Raw genomic sequence first — 11,398 nt, forward strand, 5'->3', positions numbered from 1 at the left:
TATAATACATATATTATATTAAATGTTTCTTTTCCAATTTCATTAAAAAACGTTATCGAAAATGATGACTACAAAAGAATGAGTGTGCACCACATATTTCAAAGTAATATCAGAACATGACGAAGCATCAAAAACCCTGTGTATGACGAGAAAGATTGGGAAAGGAAAATCGAGCAAAGTATGATCTGTGGTGAGCGTCACGAAGATCCGGCGGGAACATACATCGAATAGTCCTGAAAAATTTAAGGCCATCACGTTCACAAGTCGATGAAGGCGAGAATGACCAATGATGCGCAATAAACGAAACGTGGGGTACCTTACGGGGCACCTTCGATTTTTACGAGCGCGAGAGTCGTCATTATAAATGACGTACGCGTGCTAAGAAAACCGCTGTTACATAAAGCATCGATCGCGGTAGAAATTTTGAACAAAATATATAACTAGGTGAAAAATTATTATTATTCTTTTTCAGAATTAATTTCGGTTTGTAACTAAGATAGATTAATCGGATTAATCATATAATTATAATATTAAGAGGCTGATACTGTAAGAATACAAATAAGATTTTGTAATAATAAAGAAGATTCAATTTTAAATATATATTCTCTCATTTAAACTTAGATGTCTTTATTGCGAAAACTGATATATTGTAATCAGTATGTTAAATTAAAGAAAAAGATACTTCACAATCAGTGTTTTAAAATGCTTACATATTATTATATGTAGTAAGATAATTTTGCGTACTGTTTTATCGTTTACATATAACTCTAATAATAAAGTTCAGATTTTTTTTAAATATACGCCAGACATTTTTACTGGTTATAAATGGCTATACGAAAGAGATTGATAGCTGGTTAAATCATTCGAACTTATGAACTGACTTCAGAAGAATTTCAGCGCTGTATGTTGCTACGTTTACGATTAAATTATTTTTTTTGTCGTTGAAGTCTAACTTTTCATCTCTGAAAAAAAATACGTTAATGTAAACAGACTTAACTAGCAAATTGCAAAAGCGGTTCCAATTAAAAATGAACTTGACCTTTTGCTATCTAATGTATGTTTATCTTCCGTTTGGTTATAACTAACTTCGGTTATAAGTAATAGAAATATGAAGTAATAAAATATAATATGTTAAATAATAAAAAAATTATTATAATACGATAATTACTTCCATTACAAAAATATTATTAACATAATTATTAAATTATTAATATAATTTTTATATATATTATAAAAAATATTTTAATTATGCGTGATAATAAGGAGCGCGAGCTCATATTTCAGTGAGTTCACCGAGTGGAATAACAAAGATATTGTCCGACATATTCGCATTTGTTTATTCGGTTACAATTTTTGGTTTTTCTTCCTTCTTCCTTCCGATTATATCCGATAATTTTGATTTATTGGGAATGCGGTCTTCTATCTCACGATTCTTCGCTAATATCTTTTTAGACAATTTCGTTTGGACTAGCGTTACGCTATTCTCAGATTTAGTAAGATGAATTTTCGAATTATTTTGCAACGCGGGCGCTGTCGTATTGATTTCTCGATCAACGTTGAATTTGATCAATTGTTCTTGTTCAATTTTCATCGTTTCTTTTAGTTTCGTATGAAGATCGAGTAAATATCGAAAGCAAGCTTTTATTTTAGCAATCATTTCCACATTTTTCTCCAGCGAATCGTACAGAAAATCGATGACATTATACTTGTTTGCTTGATCGCAAGGATTTTCCGGTTCTGAATTTGTAGAATGCTTTAGATATCCTTTTTCCGATTGTGTGAATCCTTCGTTCTCTGTCCTCTCAGATCGGTGAGTGTCTTGTTCCTTCGAAGGTTTATCAGACAGATTAGATCTCTCTGACAACAAGAGATCTATAAAGGTCTTTCGAAGAATATCTTTCACGTTGAGATTATTTAATAATGTGCCGAAAAGTTGCCACTTTTCCGACATTGTTTTCAAACTACTGATTTTGCACAATGTATCGGTAATTACGGAAACTGGTTTAATCTCGGACTCGCAAACCTTATCAAGAACGGGTTCATTCTTTGCTCGAGGTAATCTTTGTTTAGCAACGAACGGTTTTCGGAAGAAGGTAGAATCTTGTCGGGAATCCGTAGATTTGTCTGACACTGCGATCGTTGGTTCTCGTGTCCCGTGCGACTCGCTAAGAATTAACTCGTCTTCCTCTGTCACAGGCTTAACGATCTCCGATGTAAAACTCGCTTGATAACCCGCGCACAGGGGCACCCCGATGTCGGGCAAACATCCTCGCGCCACCAGAGTGGCGGTAACCGGCGAATCCAGGACCCTCGTAACGTGTATCGGTCCGGCCTTTGTATGTTCAGGAATCGACCCGGTCAAGTGCCTGTCTTGTCTGGCGGATCGCCGTTGCCGTACATTGTCCAACTCCGGTGTTTTCGAGCGCAATTTCGACGTTCTGCCGGGGTCCGCCAATTCGTCGTCGATTACCAAGTCCGAGGATTCTAGCGGCAACGTGCCGACAACGTCGGAGGACAATGTCTCAACATCGCTAACGATCCCTTCCTGCTCGTCCCCCTTCGAGGTTTCGCCTATCTCAACTTTAATTGGTTTCGTTTGACCGGACTCGTCCTCGTCAACAAGCCCCTTCGCGCTCCGATGTTCGTATTCTGTTTGAAGTTTTCTCAGTGAGGAACACGACGGTACGTCCTTTTCGGCCATTATGCAGACCGGTTGATGCCGTCTCACCCGTGTTTCTTCCTGGGCAACTTTGTTTCCTATCCGGAAACGCGTCAAATCTACGCCGAATACACTCGGGGCTATTGCCAGAAGTAATATCACCAATAGACAGTTCGTCATGGTCAATTTATCGCGGTTGTACAAGCTTGATCGAAATACTCCAATCTCACGATCACGAAACGCACAATGCACGAATCTTAAAGATAAACTGACCTCTTTTTAAGGCGCACGAACGCTTTTATAGCTTAGGGAAGATTATGAAAAAGTAATGAGATTCTCAATTTTCGAGAATGGGACAGAAGTTCGCCTTCTTAATGGTACGATTTCTAGGAAAATGGACGATTACACGAATGATTAAATGACTTTACATATCTGATAAATAGATTTACTATGCACTAATGGTTGCCGGTTAATGTCGCGTTAATCACCTAGAAGAAGAGAGAGCCGTTTTTATATTTGAACATGATGTCTTTGACTTTCTCTCATTTATATTGGCTATAAAATGTATGACGAATATTTGAAATATTTATGACTTTTCATTTTTACATTGTAATAATACCTGGCTGAGAAATTTAGATATGAGATATAGAATATATTATTCTCTGTCTAAACTCTTATAATAAATATAAATATATAGAAAGTGCAGTAAAATGTTTGTATTAATAAATTTCTTATATTTACAAGTATATTATTGTATATAAGTTTAAATAAGTGCAAGTCATTGATAGAAAATATACAATCTTTTTATATATCTTTTTTTACAAAAGTTGTGTTAAAAATTTTTTTGCTATTGAATAATACATTTTCTATGGAAATTTAGTAATGTAAATTGAGTATGTATATAAATGTATAATCAGAAGCACCTGTACGAATGCAACCATATATGCACAACTCGTGCAAGCAAATATATAAGCAGTCACATGTAATACGTGTTTGCCGCGCTATAAAATGCTCATAAACACAAGAAGCATATTTAATAATATTTATATATTTTTTCATTAGTAAATTCGATAAAGTTTATTTACTTTTATATAAGTCTCATGCAAGACTCGAGCTAACTTTCTTCGTTTTCATGATTTCTAATGATTAAAACAGTCTATCGAAAAATCTGATTCTCCTATTCCCGAGTAATTCATACGGCTGATTAACACGTACATGTAAATAAAATCACATGCAGCAAAAAAGCAGGTGATTCCGAATACATCAAGTTAAGTGTAAAGTTTCTCGCGAATGCATCTCGCGAGCGCAATGCTCCTGAGAGGCAAAACGAAAACAGAATAGAAAGGGAAACAATGTCCCGTAGCGAGACGAAGAACAAGATGGTAGAGAAAGAAATGCCGATTGTCGAGAGTATCACGAGACAGAGGAAGAAAAAGAAAGCCGTGGAATCCCGAGTACACCTGGGCGCGGGAAACAGTACCCGCGAGAGACTGGAGGAGGTCAGAAATTCTCCTGGTAAAGGTAGATAGGTAACTACTCGCACAGAGAGAGAGATAAAGGAGACAGAGATATACATGAGAGAGAAAAAGAAAGATAGAGAGAGAAGAAAGAGGAGGAAGAGACCGCGTTCTCACCACAAAACGAAGAACGCCAAGGATGAAGGTAAGGTGTGGTGGAGGTGGAAGAAGAGCCGCCGATCTCCTCTCGCGCCGAGAGAGGCCCATCTCGAGAGCGGAGGCTGCGGTTTGAAAGCCGAGGCCGTGGCGCCTCGTTGCTCGCTGTTCGGTGCTGCTTCGCGGCACGACGTGTGCTCCAGAGTGTGCTCCACGGTGTGCTAACACAGTGCCGCGAGTCCGACCGACCGGTACCAGCGCGGTACCAACCAGTTGTTCTCCAGCCGCGTGTCCGCCGCCGCAGTCGCGGCCGCCGCGCCCGTTCGCCGTTTTGCCGCGAGTGCTCCGTCATTATTAACATCGGGCGTGTTCGTGTTAGGTGATCCGTCATAGTCATCGACGGGCTAGATTGGTTCCTCCAAGAGAGGCGTGCTTGAATAATCACGGAAACTTGTTTTCGAAAAGAGGAGGTACGTTGTTGACGCGCATACAACTTGTACAAGGGATACGAATGTTTTTAAAAGACATCGTAAAGATGTATTAATTTTTCAGATATTATGTATAGTCGTCCTTTAGACTATTTGATCTTGTTTGGGAAGTGACGCGCTTGTATGACACGAGTGTCATCGTGTCTGTCAATGTTCTCGCGTTTTTCGTGCCTTTGGCAACGATCGCACGCGGTCGTGTTTGTTGGAACAGATGCGGGCGCTTCGCACGCCATTGGCTGCAGTTTAGAAAGTGCAACGAACCGTTTCCTTCTTTTTTTTTTCCGCGATTTTCGTGTGGATTCTTAACGCGCGTACTCACGCGCGACATGTTCGAAGGCGAACGCGCGCGTAAGCGAGTTTTAAGTGCACATGACGCATCGTAAGAAGGCGGTCCCTATGACCGTGTGCAATGTTTCAATGCTAACACGATGTATGTGAGTCGACGTACGTCCATTCATGGAAAGAGCAGGACGTCGCGAGTGTCCCGCTCATTCATATTTTTCATTTTATAAATCAAGAGCTCGATTCAACAATAATACACATAATACATTTTTTTAATCATATAAGAAAATAGCTTCAAATTTAATTTCATCAATTTTAATTCTAAAAAATTTAATTTAAAAAAAAAGATATCTGAATCATGTTATATTAATAAAAGTATGCAAAAAGAGAGTGTTCTCATTGTAGTCGTTAAATTAAAATTCCCAAACAAGAACTAATAGTGAGAAAAATACGCGCATAATAAGCATTAAACGGCATTATGTTACGAAACGAACGAAGATCAGAATGTCAACAGAATATTTTCTTGTCTTTCAGAGCACAGAAGAGATCACTCATCGGAAAGACGAATCGCGTACGTCTCAGCATCTATCTTCTTTGCCTCTCAGTGCCGGGCCTCGTGGGTCCCGATCTCCCTTTTACATTCGAGAATCCGAACGAGAAGCGATCGTAGAGGATACCCTGGTTGCGGCAGGTCACGAAGAACGGGTTTGAAGATGGCCTACATTATTCGAACTTATCGGTAAAGGAGGAACCACTGGTCGCCGTACGAGCGACCTGACTGGAAAAGGATCGGTGAAGAGGCTAGAAGAAAAAAAGAAAAATGGGACATGCATGGTGCAAAGAGAGGTCCTCCAAGGCCCAAGACTCCAAGTCCCCGTTGGATCGGGTTTTCTTACGATGCGCTCATCGGGTATGTACGACGGAAACGCGTCGTTTTACTTCTTACTCAAGTATGCGTTTGCCGGCAATTGACCGCATGTTTATGGCCCACAACGTGATCGCTAACAGTTTCCTAGACGTGTAAACGTTATCTACGTAAATATCGGCGATAAAACTTGATGGATATTTCTTTCAGTTTAAATCATCCGCTTCCACTTATTATTTTATTAATTGAAGATTTTGTGTCTAAAATATATATTTGCGCTTCTTATATAATATTTATGTGACATGCACATACGTTTTACACGCATAAATAATTTTTTGACATTTATTCTTTCGAAACCAAAGCATAGATATTATCATTGAAATAAAGCTCCAAAATCTTTTAGCTTTTAGTATGAGATTTTTGTATTCGGTGACTCTTGTATAACTATGTGATGACTGTAGAATTTATGGCGCGTTACAAGAAACATCTGTTTGCCATATAATTTTGCACGATCATTACGCTCGTCAGTCGTCTCTCTGTACAAGCGATGAGAGGCCGCGTATGAAAACATAAAAAGAACGTACGGGCGGAGAACGTTGGTTTTCACGTGCACTTGAAACGGATACGGAGATGTGTGTCCTCGTTATTATATAACGTATGCACGCGCTCGCACGTATACACGGATTGCATGAATCTACGAATGCGTATCAGCTGTGCGTGTCAGGTTAATTTGGAATCTCAGATATGCGGATGCGACTACTATAATGACGCTGATTCCCTGCTTTTACCTGACGGGGCATGGATACGCTAAATTACACAAAAGAAACTTAATACACGTATAAAACGTGTAAACGTTATAGCTTCCTTAACGAAATGTTGATTTTAAAGAGATGTTTATCTTTCACATAACTTCCAAAATATGATACGATAACTTGATGATTAGAGTACAACAAAACGCAATTAATAAACTTGATATATTCTATTTTGAATATAATAATTTGTATATATTATTAAAAGAATTCACACATAAATTTCGCGTGTTTTAATATGTAATTTCTATCGCGTCTAACGTATATTCACTTCAATATTCATTTCGACAATATTTTCCTTCTCATTCAAGGGCAAACAGCAATATATTCCGTGCGTTAAAAAGCGATTGGTTTAGCATGGTACAGATGGTCATCGATTGATCGTATTCGACAGAGAGAGAGAGAGAGAAAGAGAGAGAGATATGCAAATAAGTCGAACAGCGTACAGACAATTAGATACGGTGCGCCATCGATTGATCGTATTCGACAGAGAGAGAGAGAGAAAGAGAGAGAGATATGCAAATAAGTCGAACAGCGTACAGACAATTAGATACGGTGCGATAAGTTTGGCGTTAAACGAGAAAACGTGACGCGTATCAAGGATTTCTTGTGTAAGAAATGGCACAGGAAGAAAAACCGAGAGTATCGCGAGGTCGTCGCTAGGTCCCGCTTCCTGTAGAGTTTTCACTTTATTCTAATATCGAAAAAATGATTCACTAGAAAATTACCACGGCCTTCGCGGCAAAATGGGAACGGGAAAAATGTTCGTAATGTAAATTCAAGTATTATACTAGTGCGAATGCTCTCGTCCTCTTTCTGCGTACCATGGATTTTTTATTTTTTGCATAAAAAGTAATTGTCGATAAATAAAATTAAAATTATTTTTATGATATTTTAAAATTGTAAAATATTTTAAATTATTAAAAATGTTAAATTTTGATAATAATAACATTCAATAAATATTTAAAAAAAATAGTATTCATGTATATATATATATATGCATTATGTTGTATCAGTGCATTTAATAATTGCGATCGCTTACACACTTTCACTAATATATATATATTCTTTCTAACGCGTTACCTTCGCCCACGGTATCGTCGTGCACGCCACCATCGATTAACAAACAATTGCATTGTTTGCACCACCGGAGTCAAATCACAGATCATCGAAGTATTTTTAGACTCGATTAAATTGTTCTCTCATAGTGACGTGGGTTCATCCTGTATTCCTCGTCGCGTGTTACATTCCGCGATATTCCGAACTCGCGTCATGTTTACCTACGCCATACCTAAAATCCGTACTAATATAATATCTGTATTTGCACAATCGTGTTGTTACTGCAGCGTATACACAAATCTTAACCAAGACCTATAAATCGGGATTGAAACCGATATAACGCAAAAATGAATTTTTTAAATCTCTTTTTGCAATTTTCTAAACGTAAAAACTTCGATAGCATCAATTCATCTAAAAAGTATATATAATACCGTAATAAGGCGTTGTTTCGGTTGTTCTTCAATCTCTGTTATCTTTATCGAGGGCGAGTTAAGATTACAATGGAAATACGATTGTTGACTGTTCCGGAATGGAGGGATCGATCCAATCTTAATTCCCATCCTTGTCACCTTATCGCACTCGACGTTTCTATCTTACGGGCATGACGGTTAAAAAAATAATATATATTGCTAATACACATACATATATGTCCGGAGAATAGTGGACAATCTTGAATGCTAAAATGCTAAAATAAGAATTAAAAAATCCTACGCTATATTCTAGAGCTCAATATTCAACGAAAAATGCTATTCTAAAACCTATATATGTATATAAATATAATATAAAGATAAAATATAAAGAAAATATTTCACATTTAATGCTCTTTTGAAGAACTTATTTTTTTCGAAAATTCTTTAAGATTTGAGAAAACTGTTCTATATTTTTGAAAGACAATTCTTTCAGTATCCATAGAATTTATATTAGTCTATATTTTTGGACAATCTAATTTTTTTGCTTCAACTTATTGCTTCACAAATTTCGCTTTGCATAAATAAAAATAATTTCACAATTTTAATTTCTCGTATCAATTTCTCTTGGTTTTTTGCAATTAGATTTACGTCAAATTTGACAAATACATTGTATCGAAGAAATCTCTGTCACCTGGTTTGAATTGTTAATGAGATATTATTAATATCAATATTATGCATGAGCTCGCGTCGAAATGGAAAATATAATGTCCTTAGTGCGACGCATGCTCGTACACAGCTATACATGTATATGTACATATACCATGTGGCGAGAGCTCATAGAACGGTATCAACACAATTACGTTCACGTGATACGTTCGCTGTTACTTGTGATTGAAGCATCGCAGTACCTAGTATACCGATCCAGCAGCAGGGAAATAAAGATTACGTAAAGCATAACATACGTATAATAGAACCGCCGTCTTTATGATGATACCGCCGGTGACACAGATTCTTTTTTTATACTAGTAAGACAAGCGATATTTGCATATCAGTAAGTTAATGTCGATGAAAATAACCAATAGATCAGAGCCCAAATAGAACTCCTTCCGGAAATAAACGTTATATTTTTCAACATGCAATTAATTAAAGCGCGCGACAGCACAAAAATCTCGTACATAAAACTTAACGAGATTTTTATAACCTTCTGCGAGATGTGTAATTAAAAATTAGCAATGAAATCTCTATAAATCTCTCTTTATATAAATTTCGATAAAGAAATATATAAATACTTGTATAAATTTTGTAATTAACTTGTAATTAATTTTTAAAAAATTATAATTGAAAAAATTATAAAAAATGATAAAATAGTAAGTTTATGTGATTAGTCGATGTCAATAAGACTGCTACTTTTAATTAGGTATTTAAAAGTTTTCGATCTTAGTGATCGATAATAGATAATTGTTTTACATTACACGCGCAGCAAAATAGGCAATTATATAACATATTATACAATCAGTTTCAAAAAAACCAATTTTTGGCTACATCTTTTTTAGAAAAAAAATACAAATAAAATTCTATCTCTATGATTCTACATTGTTTTAAAAGTATTCATTGTATGATTAATTTGTTGATTACGTAATAACATTTTTAAAATTTCGTAATTGTCGCATTTGATTAAATTGTCTTGCGAGAGAAGACAATCGCTTCACCGATACAGTCGTAGCTTCACGGAGGTAGACGTTGGCCGATCGACCTACACTACCGCGTATTATTAATAGATAGTGAAAGTTACATTAGATATTTGTGCAGAAATCCAGAAAATTGCTCACTGTCACGGAGGTATGTAAAACTTTGATAATAACAGTTGTCGCAATTTGCACGGATTTCACGCTAGGTTTCAACTTCTTATCGCATTAATATTCGCAGCTGTAAAATGCTTTTGCAAACTGTAAATCTCGACTGTGGCATACGAAAGTTGTTTTATTTCGCTGGGGAAATTTGCACCTTTTCGCATATTCGTGCGAAATTCAGTTCTTCTCATCGAAATTACGCAAGAGTTCTTATTATATTCTGCACATATTGCGAATATTGATGAGAGATTTAGTTCATGAAGGATGTTTATTTAGCAATGACGCGGTAAAATCTAGAAGAAGACACAGCGGGATGTCTATCTTTAGGTTCAAATCTTGTAAAAAAATTCCCTGATCTTCCAGGTATTTTTGTTCAAAATTCCAGGTAAAGAATATATTTTAAAAAACTTGTTTGTAGTGCACTTTTCTAAAATAAGTTTATTATTATACACATTTTTTAACGTTTTTAATTCATACAAAGGAAAAATACAGATCCTCTTAAGTTTCAAGTGCTAGATTTGTAAATGTACTGAAAAAAACTGAATTACTTTCGTAAGATAAGCATTTTTCACTTGTATATAAAATCTTCATTTTTTTTATCACTAAAAATTATAATAAGGAATATGTACTGCATATTAAATATTTTATTAAGAGATTGAATATATATATAAACAAAAATAGATATATATTTATAATATATTTTACAAAGTATACACACAATTTATTTGGCTTGCCGACTGTTTACAATATAAAAGCAAAATTATTAAAGAGAGGATTTTTTAAAGAAATTTCTCTTGAATCCCAATAAAATTCCATAAGAATTCTCTAATTTTTCCAAATACAAAAGAAATCCCTAAGAATTTCAGGTTTTCCATATTTTTTCAGGAATTTAGACATCCTGAACAGAGAATAATGATTCTGATTTCTTGATAAAGATAACTTTCAAATTCTCCAACCGTGTTTCCTTGCAAACAAACGATATCTGCGATGTATCATCGATGTATTAACAATGCATACTTTTGCAAGTAATAGTCGTACGATAGTCCTGGGAGACTCGCCGAATGTGTCTCGCGAGCAACAACCGCCAAAACAATTCTACTGGACAGTGGCAGCGAGCTTCGGGTCGTAATTTAATCGGTAAAATAACTTTTGTACACCACAAGAGAGAGAGAGAGAGAGACTTTGCCGCGTCAGCTACAACGTATCTGTATTACGCTGAAGTTGTATCGCATATCGGCTCTTGCCTATTACGAACCGAGTTTTAACTTGTTGTTCCAATTTGCTGAGAGTTTCAAGGGCTAATAACTTATATAGAGAGAGTATATACAACGAAATTTAGATTAGATATTCGAAACTAAGATTC

General features: G+C 36.0%; 2 protein-coding genes across 3 annotated transcripts in view; one reads left to right on the forward strand and one right to left on the reverse strand.

Annotated features, from left to right (window-relative positions):
- LOC115232836 (phytanoyl-CoA dioxygenase) overlaps positions 1 to 11,398 on the reverse strand; it is a 105,499-nt gene that overhangs the window by 23,334 nt on the left and 70,767 nt on the right. The gene's annotated exons all lie outside the window — the stretch shown is intronic.
- The window catches only part of LOC115232826, a 22,405-nt gene continuing 15,400 nt past the window's right edge, over positions 4,394 to 11,398 (forward strand). The window contains exons 1-2 of one of the 2 annotated variants that reach the window (XM_029802938.1): positions 4,394 to 4,742; positions 5,577 to 5,952. In XM_029802938.1, coding sequence (XP_029658798.1) covers positions 5,863 to 5,952 — 90 coding nt within the window. In that variant the 5' untranslated portion in view covers positions 4,394 to 4,742; positions 5,577 to 5,862. Of the gene's footprint in view, positions 4,743 to 5,200; positions 5,482 to 5,576; positions 5,953 to 11,398 lie in introns of those variants that run through there. The other variant, XM_029802939.1, reaches the window with a different exon arrangement.

The sequence above is a fragment of the Formica exsecta genome, unplaced genomic scaffold (assembly GCF_003651465.1).
Source record: "Formica exsecta isolate Colony F162 unplaced genomic scaffold, ASM365146v1 scaffold15, whole genome shotgun sequence".
Taxonomy (NCBI): domain Eukaryota; kingdom Metazoa; phylum Arthropoda; class Insecta; order Hymenoptera; family Formicidae; genus Formica; species Formica exsecta.